Genomic DNA, 19,579 nt, shown 5'->3' on the forward strand with positions numbered 1-19,579 from the left:
AATTTTTTATTACAGCAGAAAATTTGTGATACAAATTATTTTAAGCAGGTTATACTGATAAACACAAATCAGTTTCCATGAAAAAAAACCTTTATATTGTCAGTTTTACAAAACTAGGAAGCTTTGAAATTAAAAATTAAATTACTTTTTAGGTATAAATACTGAGATTGAAGTGAATTTCCTTCTAAATTGGCTCAGACATTGATATTTTACCCTATTTATGCAACTCCATATGCCAAGTCTGGATCAGATACCAACATGCCCCAAATTCAAATTTATCTACATAAACCATCTTAAGTTAGGTCATGAAACTCAGAAAGAAAACAATTTTAAAACATTTATAATAGCCTTTTGTCCATTCCAAAATGATTACTTTTCATTGCAATCCAATGCAATGTCCCTCTCCCTCCTTAATCTCATATTTTATTGTATTATAAAGTGAATTGATCACATGTTTTCTTGCAATTTTTTCTTAGACCTAAGAAAATTACAATTTTGTCAGGAATGATAAATGACCACAATGAACCTCACAAAAATTAGCTGTATTCTCTTTATTGTTAGCCAATGAATGTTATTCAAAATAATAGATGATAATAACTATAGCTTAATTTTACAAGACAAAACATGATGCTAAAGAGAGGAGGAGGGGAAGCATACGAAAATATCTTCATCAGGTATTTCCTGAATGCCTCGACATGAATTAGTGTGTTCCCCCAACAGCAGGTGTCAATCCATTACCACCAATTTAGACATGGTGAAAAGCCTTATTACAGAAGTCAATTCCTAGAAAAATATTCACAGTTTTATAAACGGATTAGATCCATTTAAATACTAAACTATACACTAGATTATGAACAGCAAATCTCACTGGTAACTTCTCTTTCCCCTTCTTCCATAGTAATAGATTAACATGGCAATGCATGTGTAGCTATTTCAGGGAAGAATCATATTCAACATTCCACCTGTTATGGCAAAAGTATTGAACACTTTAGAAATCCATATCTCAGAATTCACTGCATGAAAAGATGCAAGGCATTTGCCCAATCCTGCAGGTGGAAGCAGAAGTATCCAGGGCAACCATACGTTTGAGCACATGCACAATATTTGCACACCAGTCTATGCAAAATTGCTCAGCTATCATTCTTCTATAAAATAATGGGTTATGTGTGTAGCTTTCACAGTATCTTCTTTTTGATTCGGGGGGGGAAACCCCTAACTTTCAGTGGGGTTTCTAATGGACTTGTGCATGAATGATTAATAAAATGGCAATTTTCATAGATAAGTATAAAGTTGAGTGCATAATACCAAACATAACAGAGCTGAACCATCCTCAGAGAAAGCAGGACTTCTTTCTCCCAACTCTTAAAGTTCACTAAATATGGTAAATAATTTCAGTGTCACTTCCACAAATATGGTATTCAAACACAAGGTGCCAATTTTAATTAGTCATTCTGTAGGTAAGAGTAATTCATGTTGATTCCAACACACATGTTCAATATTCTTTGAGTGCATGTTGAACTTTCAGCCTAAAGATCTGCTCATACCTCATTCTACCACAACTGTGCCACAATTCCTGTGATTATGTTCTCTGAAAACACAAAGCATAGTCTCAGAATCAACGTGGAAGGAATGGGAAGAATGTGCAAGTGGGCCCTACAACTGAGCGCAAGAGAGCATTGTTTTACGCACTGACTTCATTAAATCTTTTGCAATTCTTAATTTAGTACAAAGGTACTCAGAAAACATAACCAAACATTTCACACCTCTTATTGGATAACATACCAGTGACAGGTTAAAATTAAAAATACATGATTCAAAATTTAACTTGTCAAAAAGGCAGCTGAACACTTCTTGAATACTATAAATCTACCTGTAATATAACAAAATATTAAAGAATAAAGGCTCCTAGATTCTTGTAGTGTTTAGCTATGCAGGACATAGTTTCACACTGGTAGCATCCCAATGTGGTGCTTCAAGGACCAGTCATCATGTTTATTACAGTGAGGTAGGCTTCTGTCCCCTTCTTGGGACTGATGTTTCCATATGCTCCCTTATCAGAAAGATCCAGGTCTTCCACACTACAATTTGTAATGACATCCAATGAATGCAAGGGTTGGGGTGAAGAATGTTCCCTGCTTTTATTCAAAGAGCTAAAAACTTTTGGTGTAACAGACTTAACAAGTAAAAGACTACAGGCAATGTTCATATATACATATGTAACATATATATGAATGAAAAAAGTGTGGGAACAGCCACCTCCCATCTAGACCTTTGTGAATAGGCAGGCAAAGAAAACCATCAATGATGACAGGACATGAAACAGAATTCTAACCTACAAAGGGAAGCCCTTAAGAATTAGCAATATCAAAATCCTCACCAATTTGCTAAACGAAAACAAACAAGCCAAAGTGCACAAATGCCAAAAATGAAATCCGTTGTAAGGTAAATTATCAATATTTGAATTAACAGATTTGCTACCATGAGGTTGCTGTTCCTTCAAAGGAGAAAGCATGAAAATATAAAACCATGGAAACCTTCTCAATCACCTCCAGAGAGTCACAGCTGATCGACTGCCTTATTGTTGAACTTTTTTTTTTTTTTTGGAAATATGTTTTAACCACAAACTGGTATAAGTGCTTTGGCAAGGTGAGGTGTGATCCTTTCATCTGTGGAAAGGCCTGTATTTCTCTGCTGGTGGTTCAACTTTAATGGAGAACATACATGCAAAGAAATGGCTCTCACATTGCTTCAAACTCATCAATCCGCTGCTTTGTATTGCCTTGGCGTATCTGTCGAAGAGTCTTGTATTTATCACGGCCTGCTTTAACATTTTCAGCATGAAGTACATCATTCTGGGTTTTCTTACTTTCATCTCTGGCTTGGGCCAATTCAGAACTGAGAGCCTATTCAATACAAGCATTGAGGGGTTACATATCGCCATAACATTTCTACCCATCAAATTCAACTACAGTGATACCTCATCTTACAAACGCCTCATCATACAAACATTTCGAGATAAAAACCTGGGGTTTAAGATTTTTTTTGCCTCTTCTTACAAACTATTTTCACCTTACAAACCCACCGCCACCGCTGGGATGCCCCACCTCTGGACTTCCGTTGCCAGCGAAGCACCCATTTTTGTGCTGCTGGGATTCCCCTGAGGCTCCCCTCCATGGGAAACCCCACCTCCAGACTTCTGTGTTTTTGTGATGCTGCAGCAGTGCAAAAAACAGGTGCTTCGCTGGCAACGGAAGTCTGGAGGTGGGGTTTCCCATGGAGGGGACCCTCAGGGGAATCACAGGAGCGCCAAAACGGGCGCTTTGGCTGGCAAAAGGGGTGAAATTTGGGCTTGCACGCATTAATAGCTTTTCTATTGATTCCTATGGGAAACATTGTTTCATCTTACAAACTTTTCACCTTAAGAACCTTGTCCCGGAACCAATTAAGTCTGTAAGACAAGGTATCACTGTATCTACTACACAAGACTAACTTATTTTAGTCCTGTAATTAAAGAAAGTTTATAGAAAAAACAAAGGAATGTCATTAAAGTAGATATGTAGCCTTAAGAGATGAATGACAACATATTTTGTTACCAGTGTTTTAAAAATACAGGATGTCTCACAATTAGTCTAATACAGGGGTGCCAAACTCTATTTCATTGAGGGCCACATCAGGGTTATGTTTGACCTCAGGGACCGGGGTGGGCGTGGCCAGGGTGGGCATGGCTAGCTTGATGTCACTCGAGTAAGGAGGGGTGGCCCAAGTGCTCTGCCAGCGAAAACAGGCTCCAGAGCTCAGTTTTCAGCCACGACGGCCTCTGTCTCTCTCTGCCAGTGAAAACAGAGCTTGGGAGGGCCACATGTGGGCCCTTGCTTTTTCTAGAGCAGACCTTCAGGCCAGATCTAAGCACCCTACCGGCTAGATCCAGACCCTGGGCCTTGAGCTTGACACCCCCGGTCTAATGTATTTATTTGAAAATAGTTGGAACTGTGCTCCAGTTTCCAAAATTTATATACTGCTCAAAAAAATAAAGGGGACACTCAAATAACACAGCCTAAAGCTGAATGAACGAAATATTCTCATTGAATACTTTGTTCTGTACAAAGTTGAGTGTGCACAACAGTATGTGAAATTGATTGTCAATCAGTGTTGCTTTATTATTATTATTATTATTTATTGGATTTGTATGCCGCTCCTCTCCGCAGACTCCGCTTCCTAAGTGGACAGTTTAATTTCACATAAGTCTGATTTGCTTGGAGTTATATTGTGTTGCTTAAGTGTTCCCTTTATTTGTTTTAGCAATATTTGTACAATTATTCCTTCACATAGTTGGGGGAAGGAGACTTCTTAAGGATTGAGTTTAAAAATGTGTTAAAAAGAGGGATATAAATGAGATTATTTATATGCCAAGAAGTTGCCAAGTCCATTGCTAAGTTGATACAGGCTGGAAAGCAGAGGCATTTTATTTGTTCTTACTTTACCTGTTGAACTGCATTGAATGTAAATTTTTGTAGTTCAAACTGCTTATTCCTAGCACAATATTGTCAGGAATCCTACTTTACCAGTTTTAATGTTTTTTTAAAAAAGCAAACACTTCCTTTACCTCTATTATATCTATTATTGAAAGGAAGCTTAGCCCAATAGACTATTTCAAGAGCACCAATAAAACTTATAATTTTCAGAGTTTGTGGGAGTAGAAGAATCAGGAGACTTCAACAGCCTGGTGTTATTCTAGATGTACCCGCTTGGCTGCTGAGTATGGGAACTGAAATCAACACAACTATGTGTCCCATATTGACCAAGAACATTTCATGCCCCATCAAGTTTCATATTCTAAGGGGGAGATATCCAGAAGAACATCAATATAAAGAAAAGGCTCCTGCTAGGAGGCTAAACTCAATCCTTAAGAAGTCCTTGGTTTTCAGCTTATATGACAGGTTTCTATCAGGGTTGTTTACCTGAAGTTGTTTCTTTACGCGTTCATTCTTCTGTGATTCTGTAATACGTTCTTCCTCACTTCTGTGATTCATGATACCTTCAGAAGCCAGTTCAGCACTCGCTTCAGCATTATGCTCATCCTGTTCATCGTGTTCATTATCTGTGGGAGGAATTACTGGTGGGGGTGGCGGCGGTGGGGGCGGAGGCGGAGCTGACATTACAGTTTTCAATTCTTCTTTGGTCTTTTCCAGATCTTCTTGAGCTGAAAAAGCCTAACAAGTTGCAAATAAAAAAACTTTAATAGTCATAAACCAGAGGAAGCGAAAAGGTTTTTAATTAATTTGGAGGGAATTAGATTGTGTCAATTTATATATATTTATATAAATAGTTTGGAATACTGTGTTCAGTTCTGGAGACTTCACCTACAAAAAGATATTGAAAAAATTGAACGGGTCCAAAGACGGGCTACAAGAATGGTGGAAGGTCTTAAGTATAAAATGTATCAGGAAAGACTTAATGAACTCAATCTGTATAGTCTGGAGGACAGAAGGAAAAGAGGGGGACATGATCAAAACATTTAAATATGTTAAAGGGTTAAATAAGGTCCAGGAGGGAAGTGTTTTTAATAGGAAAGTGAACACAAGAACAAGGGGACACCGTCTGAAGTTAGTTGGGGAAAAGATCAGAAACAACATGAGAAAATATTATTTTACTGAAAGAGTAGCCGATCCTTTGAACAAACTTCCAGCAGACGTGGTAGATAAATCCACAGTAACTGAATTTAAACATGCCTGGGATAAACATATATCCAGACTAACATAAAATACAGAAAATAGTATAAGGGCAGAATAGCTAGACCATGAGGTCTTTTTCTGCCGTCAGACTTCTATGTTTCTATGTTTTGGGGATAAATGATTGACAGACCTACATATATACTGTATCGAATCATACTTTTTCTACCTGAGAAAAAGGAAATGGGCAAAAATAAATGTGGTGTTGTTGTTCCGATGAGGATGGGATAGTATCAATATACAATAAGGCTCCAGAAGACTTAAAAATACATTTTTCAGCAGACCAAACTTGAAAAACAGTGTTAAAAATTTGGGGACACCAACATAAGAATTTATAATATTTGAAATTGTTTTATTAATCAATGGTGTTTTGAATTCAAAACGTTGAGAGATAAGATTAATAAAACAATTTCAATAACGACAGTTAAAATAAATAAATAAATAAATAAATAAATAAAAATAAAAATTTGATCAGAAACTGATTTCAACAACATTACTCTTTTTACCTGTTTTTTAAACTTAATTAAACAATGATTTCCACTATAATATTACAATTTAATTATTTATTTTATTTCATATTAACCAAGCTATACCATTTTTCTTTTTCAATATTTACTACATAGATATATATTTTTTCTTCTTTTCCACTTTCTTTTTTCATTATTGATATATTACACCCAATTATTGATATATTACACCCATTATTGATATATTACACCCAATAATATATCATTACACCTTGTCGTATCTCCTGATAACTTCTGCTACTCAGGCAGATCTTCCCCTCCACCCTCCCTTATTTATTTAATTTTTTTTACTCCTTATACTTTTCTTTTCCTAAATACTTTATACAATCTTAATCCTACTTTTCTACTTACTTTTCTACAAATACGCCTCTTACTGTCCCTACTACCCTTTACTATCCTTATAGGTTCTAATTAACATGATTATATAGGTAAATGAATTATTGATAGTAAAAAGATACAAATGTGAACACTGAATTTTTGTTACAATGTAGGATATATATTTTGAAATACAATACCATGTAATAAATACCCTTACCCCTTTTTGAATTTATGTACCCCCTCCTCCTCCCCCCACTTACCCTTTGTTAATTAATAAACTTTATTTTATTTTATAATATTTTAGTATTTTAAAAAATCTAGCAATAATTTACAAAAGAATTACTTTATGTTGCCATTCTGAAGCTTCTTCTTCCTTCCTTTTCTTGGCTTCCTCCAAAAGTGCAATCTTTGCAGTAAATTCAGCAAGTTCGGCTGCCTATGAAGTAAGAAAAGTTTTTTTTAACTTTCTGAACAATTTCATAAAAGCATATAAAATACAAAAGCATTCATAATTTTGGCATTACAATTTTATTCAACTTGTGAACTTCAACTTATTTATTCAACTAACTCTAAGTGACAAAACTATATTCAAAGTCACACAATAAAATCCAGCAAAAATCCAGTAACGACTAAGAACATCCATAAAACATAGTTTAAAATACAGAGCTGCTATATGAACACATACCAGCAACTAAAAGAAATAATTCCCATAATTGTATTTTCCAAGAGACAGATGCATGTAGTCATAAATAGTGAAGTAAAAGGTTCAAGATAATTTAAAAAGTATTTGCCTTGCACTGACTCACAAAATATTTGCCATGCAGTCCTTATATATGTTTTCAAAAAAGAATGAGATGTTTTCTCATTGGAGTCATAACCCCAATTATGCTTCAAACAAAGCAAAACAACCCCAATATAAAAAGCACCATATTTTATTAAAATTATCCCATTAAATGGGAACCAGATGTTTCAAATAGAGATATCATAAAGATAAAACCATTAAAGTACAAAGCTGTTTAGAATGTTTGACTTTTTAAAAAAAGGAGGCAGAAATCTGTCTTGGAAATAGCATTCCACTAATATACTAGTATAACATAAAATAGAAAGTTATTCTCCTCATATGATTAGTCAATCAACTAATTAGTTAAATCATGGGATTTATTCCTCCTGCTCAATGAGGTCTTGAATAAAGGAAGCCTTATTATTGACCAATATGGCATTCACCAGCAGTAGCCCAACACCAGGACCTCTGGGGGCATGCTGTCCAGGGGCTGAGACTGAGCTCAAGTGGTTGAAACACAACAATGCTGAACATAGGAGTGTCTTTCCTTGTAATATTTTTGGCTCCTGTGGCACCCTTTACCTGTCACCAATTTAATGCATTGTCCACCCTAGATTCCCCAAGGTGATCTTTCCTCTCTGATTTTAACATTCCTATGACAATAGCAATAGCAATAGCAAAAGCACTTAAGGCTCATATGCAGCTTCACTATGCTTTTGTACCCTATCTAAACCAGTGGTGACCCACCCACCCCCAATCATAAGTCTAGCGCCAATTCTCCCAACAGAACTTTAAGATGATTGGCAGGAAGATCAGACACCCTCACTGGTAGTGCCTGATTGGTCAGATTGCAAAAATATGTTCCAAGGCAATTTTTATTTTATTGTATTTTGTTTGTTTTGTCATGTACGTATTGGTGGTATACAAAGATATAATATTTATAAACATGATACTAGTAAAAGAGAAACATTAGGACAGGGAACGGAGGGCACTCTGGTGCACTTATGCACACCCCTTACTGACCTCTTAGGAATCGGGAAAGGTCAACAGTGGATAGTCTAAGGGTAAAGTTTGGGGAGTTAGATGATGATACTACAGAGTCTGGCAGTGAGTTCCATGCATCAACTACTCAGTTACTAAAATTGTATTTCCTGCAGTCAAGTTTAGAGTGGTTTACTTTAAGTTTGTATCTGTTGTGTGCTCGAGTGTTGTTGTGGTTGAAGCTGAAGTAGTCGTTGACAGGAAAAACAGTGTAGCAAATGATTTTATGGGCTATGCATAGGTCATGTTTAAGACAACGTAGTTCTAAACCTAGAATTATAAATCTAGTTGCTTAGGGTATTCTGTTACGGGTGGAGGAGTGTAGGGTTCTTCTAGTAAAGTATCTCTGGACATTTTCTCTAGTGTTTATGTCCGAAATGTGGTGCGGGTTCCAGACAGATGAACTGTATTCAAGGATGGGTCTGGCAGAAGTTTTATATGCTCTGGTTAATAGTGTGAGATTACCGGAGCAGAAACTACGTAGGATTAGGTTAACAACTCTTGAAGCCTTTTTGGCGATGTTGTTGCAAGTGGGCTTTGGCACTTACGTCATTTGATATGAGTATTCCAAGGTTTTTAACAGAGTGAGGGTTTTAACAGAGTGCAAGGTCTTATTTATTCAGCTTGTATTTGGTGTTCTGATTCAGAAGCTTTAGTTCCTAACGCCATGGGAAATTTGCATTTTTCCATGGTTTTAGGCTACCCCTGTGAAACGGCTGTTTCGACCCCCAAAGGGGTCCCGACCCCCAGGTTGAGAACCACCGCTCTAACCGGTTTAGTCAGCATATTGCCCCCAACAATCTAGGTCCTCATTTTACAGAGCTCAGAAGGACAGAAGGCTGAGTCAACCTTGAGCTGGTCAGGATTAAACTCCTGGCAGTAGGCAGAGTCAGCCTGCAATACTGAATTCTAACCATTGTGCCACGTAACACAATGATAACAACACATTCTAATCCAATCTAACACAGCTTTGTAGGAGAAGTCTTACTAGTTGTTCCTGATTCTTCATCTGATCTGCTGCCTGTTTTGCCAGAGCAGATTTTGCCTCCTCAGCAGATCTTCTTTCTTTTTCCAAGCGTTCGGCTTCCTCTTTTGCTTTTTTTCGTTCCTGGTCTAGCTCTAGAGCTCTTCTTGTCTGCTCTTCCAGTTCTGTATATATATTCATTATGTCAGAGAAATAAAAATCAAGTTTTAGCAGTCCAGAATACAATTTTTAAAAAAATATATTAATGGGCTTTGAATTATTTCTAACATCCGACTACTATTGTACACTGCTTTATTGTTGCTGTTAGCCGCCCCAAGTCTCCGGAGAGGGGCAGCATACAAATCCAATCAATCAATCAATCAATCAATCAATCAATCAATACAGAATTAAATAATGCCTACAAAAACTACTGCTGGCCTTGCTGGTAGTTTTAATCAGGAAAATAAAGCTGTCTAAGATGAAGCCATCAGGTAGAAATTGTTTCCACTAGAGGTCCTGTCAGTTTTACATTTAAAGAACCAATTCTTGAAATTCTTGAGAGGACAAGAAGAAGTAGAATATAAATTCTGGGAATAATGAACAAATAAATTATAAATAAGTAAATAATAAATAGTCATAAATGTGAAAATAGCTAATAGTAAATAGTATTAGAATGTTAAATATGAAAGAATTAGAGAGAAAGATGTCATAAGGAATATAAGAATATGTATCTTTGCATGAAAATGCATGTATAAATTTTACTGCAGAAACTTCTGATAAGAGCGGGACGGCAAGAGTTTTATGTTTGTTGGTGTTTTGTTTTGTCTTTTTTTTTTTTTTTAAAGAACCAATTCCAATGTTTTCTCAATTTTACCCAATGAGCTTGCTTTTTCTGAAACAAATATGTTTTTAATTAGAATTTCAGAACTAGAAGAAAGGCTATATAGTATCGCTACCTAGATTTGCACCCAAGTCCACTAAGTATCTGAATATTCCATTGGAAAGGCAAACACTCCAGAGGTAGGTTCCTACCGGTCCGGTACGCCACTCCGGCAGTGGCCTGCCGATTACACAATTTGCACGCGATGACTCCAGTGCTAATTTTTAGTGATATTTTTGCTCTCTGAGCATTCACAGAAGGAAAATCATCCCTCTGCGCATGCGCGGAAGCAAAATTGCATGAAGGCAGTATGCACACATTACCGCCGGTAGGGCGGTAAGAGGAACCCACCCCTAAAACACTCCCGGTATTACAGAAAGTGAAAAACACTTTGCCAATCTTTTCTTCACCACGGACCCCCTTTAAACACCTTTTGTGGCCAGGGACTATGGTCATAGACCACCAAGACTTAACTTGATTTAAATAATAATGTTTCTTCAAGCCTTTGTGGATCCCCCTGATGTCATGGTCCCTCAGGGCTCCCAGGACCACAGGTTGATTACCATTGCTCTATTGTAATGTTTATGCTATGCACCATGGCAGAATTCAGGCACAACACCCTGCACCTTCAGTTAAAAGCAATATATACTCTATTAAGCAATGAAAAACTCATTTGCCCAAATCCTGGAATGCCAAGCAAAAGGGGACAAACCTGGCCTAAACGGACAAGCTATCTCATTTGATATGCTGCAATGAATTGCAAATATTTTAATGTAAGTATTTTAAATACTTCATCTAATTTTAAAGTCCTCAGGTCATACTTGCAATTTTTTAAAAAAATTCAAAATTCCTTGGCAAGACTTTAAGAACAGGGAATTTTCCCCATCTATGTATCTAATCTATACATTATTAGATATTTAGCTCTTAATGATTATTCCAAGCATTCCAGTCTGATTTATGCAAAATATGTACTTTAGCCTGATTCCCCAACTGGTTGGAACAAACCCAGAATTTGCCAATAAGTTACAAAGTAGGGTTTGCATTTGTCTTCTGTGGGTGGGTATGCCGAGTTGCCAAGGGCCACTAATCATGTTGTTTATTTCTCACAGCACACCGTCAGTTCCTATGCAGCAGTTAGGGGAATTGTTGCTTTCTAGTGTCTTAAGGCAAGCCATTAAAACAGATAAAAATTGCAAGAAAGCAGAATAAATATTTTTATAATATTGGCTAATATTTATTTCACTTAATAATACATGTTTTTAGAAGACATGTAACATGTAACAGCTTTTCAAATCATAATATAATGTCCTGTCATTAATACATAAAAGATCTTCACCTTTTTGGGCCTTCATTGTCTGTTCTTCTATCTGTCTTAGTCGTTCTATCAATTCTTCTTTTTCACGCTCTATTCTTTCCTTTTCTTTTTCGGCTATTTCTCTTTTCTTTTTTTCATTCTCTAGTTGGGCTCTAAAAAAATGAGATAAGTAACAATAAAATATCTGAAAAAACAGTATTCATCTCCCCCCCCCCAAATAAATCAATTTACTCCACAAAATTTATTCTAACATATGCTAAATGATCTATTGATAAAAACCTACTTGCAGGGGGAAAAACAGGTTTTAAAATGCTCATGTTGTTGCATTTAAAATGTATAACATTTGGCTGATATTTCTCACAATAGTGAGTAACCATATGCTGTTTTTTAAAATACAGTAGAACCCCGACTTACGAGATTAATTGGTGCCGGAAGGAGGCTCGTAAGTCGGAAAGCTCGTATGACGAAACATTGTTTCCCATAGGAAACAATGTAAAGTCAATTAATCCGTTAAACAACAAAAAAACCCGCTGCCGCCCGGCTGTCACCTTTTAAAACAGCCCGGGGGCTGTTTTAAAAGGTGACAGCCGGGCAGGGGGGGGGGGCTTCCCAGCAGCCAGCTTCCAAGCAAAGGGGGGAAAGGAGCGGGCGGGGGAAAGGGGGCAAACCCCACCATCGGTGTGATTGCGACTCCCCTCCCATGGCTGCTGTTGAGGCGGCAGCGGCGTCCGCCTCCGGCGCGCGGCTCTCTCTCCATTCTTCTCTTTCCCCCTCTCGGGCTCCGAATGCGGCAGCGGGAAGAGGAAACAAGGCAGTCCTGGATCGCTTGCTTCCCCGGCCAGCAAGCCGGCTGCCTGGGAAAGCAGCGCTTTCCCAGGCAGCCGGCTTGCTGGCCGGGGAAGCAAGCGATCCGGGACTGCCTCGTTTCCTCTTCCCGCCGCCACCGCATTCGGAGCCCGAGAGAGGGAAAGAGAAGAATAGCGAGAGAGACGCGCGTGTGTCGGTGCGTCGCGGCTCTCTCTCCATTCTTCTCTTTCCCCCTCTCGGGCTCCGAATGCGGCGGCGGCGGGAAGAGGAAACGAGGCAGTCCCCGATCGCTTGCTTCCCCGGCCAGCAAGCCAGCTGCCTGGGAAAGCGCTTTTTTCCTCCGTTTTTCTGCACTCTTTCCTGCCCCATTCTCCCCTTTGGATCTCCATGGGTTTCCTCCGTTTTTCTGCACTCTTTCCTGCCCCATTCTCCCCTCTGGATCTCCATGGGTTTCCTCCGTTTTTCTGCACTCTTTCCTGCCCCATCCTCCCCTCTGGATCTCCATGGGTTTCCTCCGTTTTTCTGCACTCTTTCCTGCCCCATCCTCCCCTCTGGATCTCCATGGGTTTCCTCCGTTTTTCGGAGCCCGAGAGGGGGAAAGAGAAGAATGGAGAGAGAGCCGTGACGCACCGACACACGGTGAAGAAAGAAAGAAAGAAAGGCAACTTCAAAGAAAGGCTCACTGAGCATCTCTCACTCTCTCTCTCTTTCTATCCCTCTTTCTTTCTTTCTCTTCCTTTCTCTCTCTCCTCTTCCTTTATCTCCTCTCTCTCTCTCCCTCTCTCTTTCTCTCCCCCCTCTCTCTTTCTCTCCCCCCTCTCTCTTTCTCTCTCTCTCCCCCTCTTTCCATCTCTTCTTCTCACTTTCTCTCTCTTGCTATCTCTTTCTCTCCCCCCCTTTCTCTCACTCACCCCCAAGCAGAAGCCAAGGACCCCCAGAGTGGGGCGGCAGGGGAGGCGAACACCTCTCCGCTTACCAAGTGCCGGGATACGAGCCGAGAGGAGCCGGGCGCTGGATTGCCTTCCTTCCTTCCAGCGTCTTCGGAAGTTGCCGAAAGCATCAGGGGGGCGCGGCTCCTCGGCTCGTATCCCGGATGTGAGCTCGGGAGACGAACAAAAATGTCGCTCCCCTCCCAGCTCTTATCTCGAGCTGCTCGCAAGTAGAGCAGCTCGTATGTCGGGGTTCCACTGTACAAGGTCCAAGTCCCAAACATTTCAGCCAGCTACCAAATGCAAAAATACTTCATTCCACTGAATAAGAGTTTACTATGCAATTAATACAATTCTAGCATGCTGCACAAGAAAGTTCAAATTTTGAACATGGACTATAATATTACTGTACTGTGCAGTACTGTTGCTGTGTAATAGAACAATCACTGATCTCCCACGGGAAAACAGAAGTTTTTCATTGTAATTGCTCAATCTGGCAAATTATAGTAACTAAGGCTAATATGAAAGTGACACTTACTAGAACTTCCCTTAATATCAAAGCAATATATATTAAGATTCAGCCTACCTAGTACATAACAATCTGATGTTAACTAAGAGAACATAGAGTAAATAGGTCAGTACAAGCACTTTGTTTTTCCCAAAAGTATGCTGGCTTCCAGCAATCTAATTAAAATAAGCAAACTGTTCTCACTGTACTTTCTTGGACTTGGGCCACAATCCTAGAGAACCGTATTTTTAGAGTCTTTAACAGTGTAAACTCTAGCACTACAAACACTGCTGACAAAAAAAATCACTCAGCACTGTACCCAGTCTGACAATATTGCTTTAAATGGTACAAACAATGCATAAGAGATTTAAGACACTACAGTAATAAGCTCCGTTTAATAAGTATTGCCCCTCATTGTTTTCAGATAATTCTGTCTCTCCACGTAGTAATACTTTTCTTCAAGGAATTCTTCTGAATACTGTATAGGACATGATAAAGCACGATAGGTAGCAAACTAATTTTCTACCAGAATCTCAACCTCCAAGATTAATTGCAAATATTGTACCTCTCCAATTGTTTTTGGTGTTTTTCTTCTCTAGCTTGGGCCTTCATTTGTTGCACTTCAATTGTATCTGGTTTTCTCCTTCTCATGTATAGCTCATGGTTTCCCATGCATAGTGCCAATATCCGCTTATTAATTCTCAGACGGGGTGCATAAAACACAAAATCCTAATAAAAATATTTGTTACCGAAATGGTCAAATTTTGAGAAACATAATTGTTTATGAATAAAAATAGCTTTCGCTTAAATCAGATTTCAGCACCAGTCTTTCAATAATTTCTCTTCAACAGGACTAGTTAAAGCTGTTCTAGAACATATTAGTGATCTAGAATCAGCATGCTATTACTCAGAAACACAAACACATTTACATCAATATAGTAAATTATAATGAAAAGTGTTTCAAAAAAGAACTGGAACGATTTTGTAACAAAAGGGTGGAGAAAATCCAACTTGTACTTAAAAAATTATGAACGAAGAAAAGGAAAATATAATAATACATAGATATTGGTCATCGGTTACAACTTTTAGACAATAAGCTGCAGCAATGAAAAAAAATATTATTGAGAATAAAATATGAAGTAATCAATACTCGTTAAATTTTAAATAATTAATCAGGGGCCTAGTTAACTGCATTTTAGAAAAAATGTTACAAAAAGTCACGACAGAAAAATTATGATAAAAATAAGGTACTTGGGGCTTTTAGTTAAGAAAGGCAAGAAAACCACAAATTCTAAACACCCACACACTCATACCCTTTTTATACAAGTTAATTTCCATAAATCAACATTGCTGATATACAAGTATGTTATTTCCTGCTCTTTTTAGGCAGAAAACCAAATTAAAACCAGAGTATGCTGTAATTTTGATTTGACACACATGCAAATAATAGAAATATCTTAACTAGTAATTATCATAATTGACGTCAATCACATTTGGAGGCTATCAGATTAGGAAAGCTGCCCAAGAGCACCAGATGTTTCATATATATTTCACTTTTATACTCCCAATACCATATTGATTGACTGAGCTAATTTATATATTCTGGCTAAATCAATCATATGTTTATTATGGCCTGAGGTTAGCACCCTTAATATTAGTATTAATATTTGAGGCTTCAACTATATTTAATATTTGAGGCTTCAACTTCTGATTTACAAAAAAAAGCCTTATAAAATCAACAGAGAAAAAAAAAGTATAGCAGGGGGGAAAAGTTGATGCCAGCCAAACAGTCCTTTAAAAAAGCTTTTGAGTATTCAATGCAAGAGTCTTGTCTTGAAGATCTTCCTGAAACTTGCCAAGATTTGCTAAATCATTATGTGGGACGGCTATTTCACAATATATGAGCCATGATGGAAAAGCTCTGATTTTATGTCCTTTGTGGGTGTGAAACAAGCTAAGCCAGATGTGGTTGTTTAAGCAGATGTTGCTGTTTAGGCAGATGTTATTGTTTAATAATACTAAAGGTATCATTACAGGATGTAAGCTGTTCCAAGTATTACCATTTGAAATTAACTGATGATTCTGTCAATGCTGATGGGGTTTCAAAGGTGCTAGAGCTCTTTTGGAATTGCACCCAAAGGACCTGTTAATATTGGTATTATCTTCTGCTTTCTTTGTTGTTCTACTTCTGTTTGCAGGTCTTTTATTTTTTGTGATTTTCTTTTTTAGTTCTTTTTCTTCTACTGCCTCCAAATATTTTCATATCTACTATCCACATTTCTTATTGTTGTGGTTGGCTCACAACCAGCTCCACTGGTCACTGATTTTGACTCAGAGGAGCCGGCTCCGTCAGATCAAAGAAGACCTGTCTGCCTTAACGAAGAGTCAGACAGTGAAGGGGACAGAGAGGTTGATGTGGAAGGTGAGGCAGAGAGACCTGCAGAACCTGTAGGATCTCCAGTCAGAGCCTCCTCTGTGTTAAGAAAGGAAGGGTGATGGAGGATCCCATCCTAAATGTCAGGGTGCGTAGAATGCTAGGAGCAGCTGCACAGATGCAGACAGAGATTTTAGGTCACAGCTGTCAGTAATCAAGGATGCAGCAGCAGGGTTAAAAGGGGAAGGGCTGCGGAAGGCGGTGTGGGAATTTATCGTTCAGATTTGAGAGAGATATTGACGCTTCGTGGTTTCGTTTTTCCTTTGGACACTTTTGGGCATTCTGACACTCCAGCTAAGTGAGTAATTGGCTGACGTAAGCCAGAAAGGCTTTTGTTGCCAGCTTGAGTCATTAACCCTGACCCTTGGACTCATAAACTAGAATTTCTCTTGCTGTTGCTGTGGCATTAAGCCAATTGTGTGCATAAAGAAACCGTTTGCCTTTTTGCAAGCTTCTCTCTGTGTGTTTGTATAATTGCCTTGTTGGGTGGCCAGCCGGCCAGGCAGAACACTTATCAATTATTATCATTATTCTACCAGCCAACAATAACTTTGAGTATTTGTCATTATAATGCATTACTTTGTGGTTACAAACTCTAATTTGGAAGGAAATAAAAAGTAACATAGAATTAATTCCAGCATAACCAAAAAGAATGACATTGGCACCATAAATAAGCCAAATGATAATTGAAAAACAAATCATGAATGTAGCAAAATACATTTTGTTAGTCACAAAATACATTATTTGGAGATCTAAGAAACAGAAGGAAAAGAACAGATGTGCTGATTATACCTCAAGCATATTTACTTACAGGGGCCTTTTTGTCAATGGGCTTTATCACAAACTTTTTGTCATTAAATGATATGTTTCTTATCTCACTCCAAGGAAAACCTATCTTCGGAGTCAACCTTTAGGAAAGAAGAAAAGAATCTTAGTTATGAGGAAAGAACACAGAAACAGACATAGGTCTAGGCTTCAAAAGATAGACACAAAACCCATCCGCATCTGTTAAAACAAAAGGATTTTTCCTTATTAGATTTCTCTGCTCCAGCCTGCCTTCTGTAATAGATAGAAGTCTACTTCACTCAGAAGAATTGTCTATTACAGTGTCCTCAAATAGCATATTTTAAATATATATTAGAAAGTTACTGAAAACATAATACTTGAAGCTGTACTACAACAGATTAGTATTATGCTACTTACTTGTCATCATGTTCGTAAATATTCAAACCTAAAGCATCAACACCTAGCCATAACTCAGTTCCTTTTTTGTTTTTAATTTCAAAATAGTTGACTCCATACATTTCCAAATCTTGTGCAATTTTGAGGTATTCCATCATGGAATCTTCCCTGACAATAAAAATAACATAATTTAAAACCATATAAAATGCATAATAATCATAGGCCTGCAAACATTAGTTTCTACTAAACTCCTTTATTCTCAATAGATGAAAAATACTTAAGTATTATATTTACCAAATTCCATCCTAACTTTAATAGGAAATAAGTTCTAATTGTTTCAGTAAGGATGAGTCCCAAAGATGATATGGTCAAGATTAATTATTGCCAGATTGAAAACAAGAATATGCTGACTTAATATAAACAGGAACACTTAATTAAATATTGTGTGCTGGAGTAAATTAAAATAGCTATCTGAATAACTTATTTACATACACACTGAAAAGTAACAAGAGATTTTGTACTAGAAACATTACTATTAAACTAACAAAAATTATTTTTCAAAAGATATATGAAGGTAATATGGAAATTACCTTAACATCCCTCTGTGTTCTTCATGCCAATTTTGTATTCTTTCTTCCCACTGCTCTTTGGTCAGTTTATGTTGTTCCAAAACACTATCAAAATAAAATGCATTTCTTTTTATTTCACGTATTTGTAAGGCTGCCCCTCTCATGAAGAGACTTGCCTGTTTGCAAAAAGATTGGAAAGACAGCAAAGACAATCTCCCTACCATTCTAGTTGGACCTTTCTGCTACATCCAATAGCAAAAGATGTAGAAGATACAGTCAAGTCTACCAGAAGAATATCAAGCAGCTTGTTAAACTTCCAGAAATCTCAACCTCCTATATTAGATCAGATTCAGATCAGATTAACAAGAGTTGGAAGGAACCTTGCAGACCATCTAGTCCAGTGATGGCGAACCTGTGGCACGTAGAGATATATCTGAGGGCACACAAGGCGTGCCGGCCAGCTGATTTTTGGCCTTCTTTTCAGCCATTTTTCACCATCCCCAAGGTTCAGTGGGACAGTGAAAAATGGCCCAACCGGAAGTTTGTTTCCAAACTTCTGTTTTGCCATTTTTTCACTCTCCCCAGGCTTCAGGAGGCTTTCCTGAATCCTATGGAAAACGAAAAACAGCCCAACAGGTCTACTAGAAGTCTGGAGGCTTCAGTGAAGGCTGTTTGCATGCACGGGGACTGCAGGATGATTGTGTGCATGCGGTGGGGAGGGGCAGCACACACATGCACAGGGGGGAGAGCACTGCATTATGCGTGTGGGCAGACACATATCTCGCATGCAGACCCTTTTGGCACCCGAGCAAAAAAAGGTTCTCCATCACTGATCTGGTCCAACCCCCTGCCCAAGCAGGAGATCCTTCCATCTGCCTCTACCTAGGATCAAACTCACAATCTCCTGATTGTGAGGCAAGAGCTCTATCTCTAGGCCAAAGCAGCTGTCTTATTAGAAAGCCCTATATTTTCCACTAACATAAGAACATGAGAAGAGCCATGCTGAATCAGGCCAAAGCCCATCGAGTCCAACATTCTGTGTCACACAGTGGCCCACCAATTGTCTATGGGGATCTTGAGCAGAAAGAGAAGGCAAGACCTTCCCTTTCCCTTGAGCCCCAACAAGTGGTACTTAAGGGAATAACTTCACAGCAGTCAGGATGGGTTAAAGGCAATCCAAATGAAAATTCTTTTCTTTAAACAAACAGCAGAATCAAGCAATTCTTTGGATAAAGAGAGACAGCAGCACAATTATCCAAAAACTGGTGTCTAATCATCAGTGGTATCTTATTCAACTTTTAAAATGTAATTTAATGGCATAGCTATAGTAAAGAGATTTTAGAAGCAACCACCACAATGACATTGACTATGTTTCATCTTATGTAATACATCATTTTAAATTCCCACCAAAAAAACCCCAAATCATATTTAGCTGTGGAAACATAGTATTAGAAATTTGTTCCAAGTTCATTTTGGATTGATATTATTTCTACTACAGCATTTAAACTGTTCCCTAAATAGTGAGTAAAATCATAACATTTTACTTTTTATACTACTGAATATTGTACATTCACACCAACATAAAGAGATGAATG

The 19,579-nt window shown here is 38.0% G+C and overlaps 1 protein-coding gene across 2 annotated transcripts in view; it reads right to left on the bottom strand.

The window, feature by feature from the left end:
* Positions 1-536: 536 nt before the first annotated feature.
* RDX (radixin) overlaps positions 537-19,579 on the bottom strand; it is a 34,938-nt gene continuing 15,895 nt past the window's right edge. For both annotated transcript variants that reach the window (XM_070749751.1, XM_070749752.1), the window contains exons 6-14: positions 18,006-18,089; positions 17,437-17,583; positions 17,045-17,141; positions 14,365-14,528; positions 11,577-11,707; positions 9,385-9,545; positions 6,918-7,010; positions 4,959-5,210; positions 537-2,903 (exon numbers count right to left, since the gene is read on the bottom strand). In XM_070749751.1, the coding sequence (XP_070605852.1) occupies positions 2,739-2,903; positions 4,959-5,210; positions 6,918-7,010; positions 9,385-9,545; positions 11,577-11,707; positions 14,365-14,528; positions 17,045-17,141; positions 17,437-17,583; positions 18,006-18,089 (1,294 nt within the window). In that variant the 3' untranslated portion in view covers positions 537-2,738. The remainder of the gene's footprint in view (positions 2,904-4,958; positions 5,211-6,917; positions 7,011-9,384; positions 9,546-11,576; positions 11,708-14,364; positions 14,529-17,044; positions 17,142-17,436; positions 17,584-18,005; positions 18,090-19,579) is intronic.

This window comes from Erythrolamprus reginae, chromosome 4 (genome assembly GCF_031021105.1).
Source record: "Erythrolamprus reginae isolate rEryReg1 chromosome 4, rEryReg1.hap1, whole genome shotgun sequence".
Lineage (NCBI taxonomy): Eukaryota > Metazoa > Chordata > Lepidosauria > Squamata > Dipsadidae > Erythrolamprus > Erythrolamprus reginae.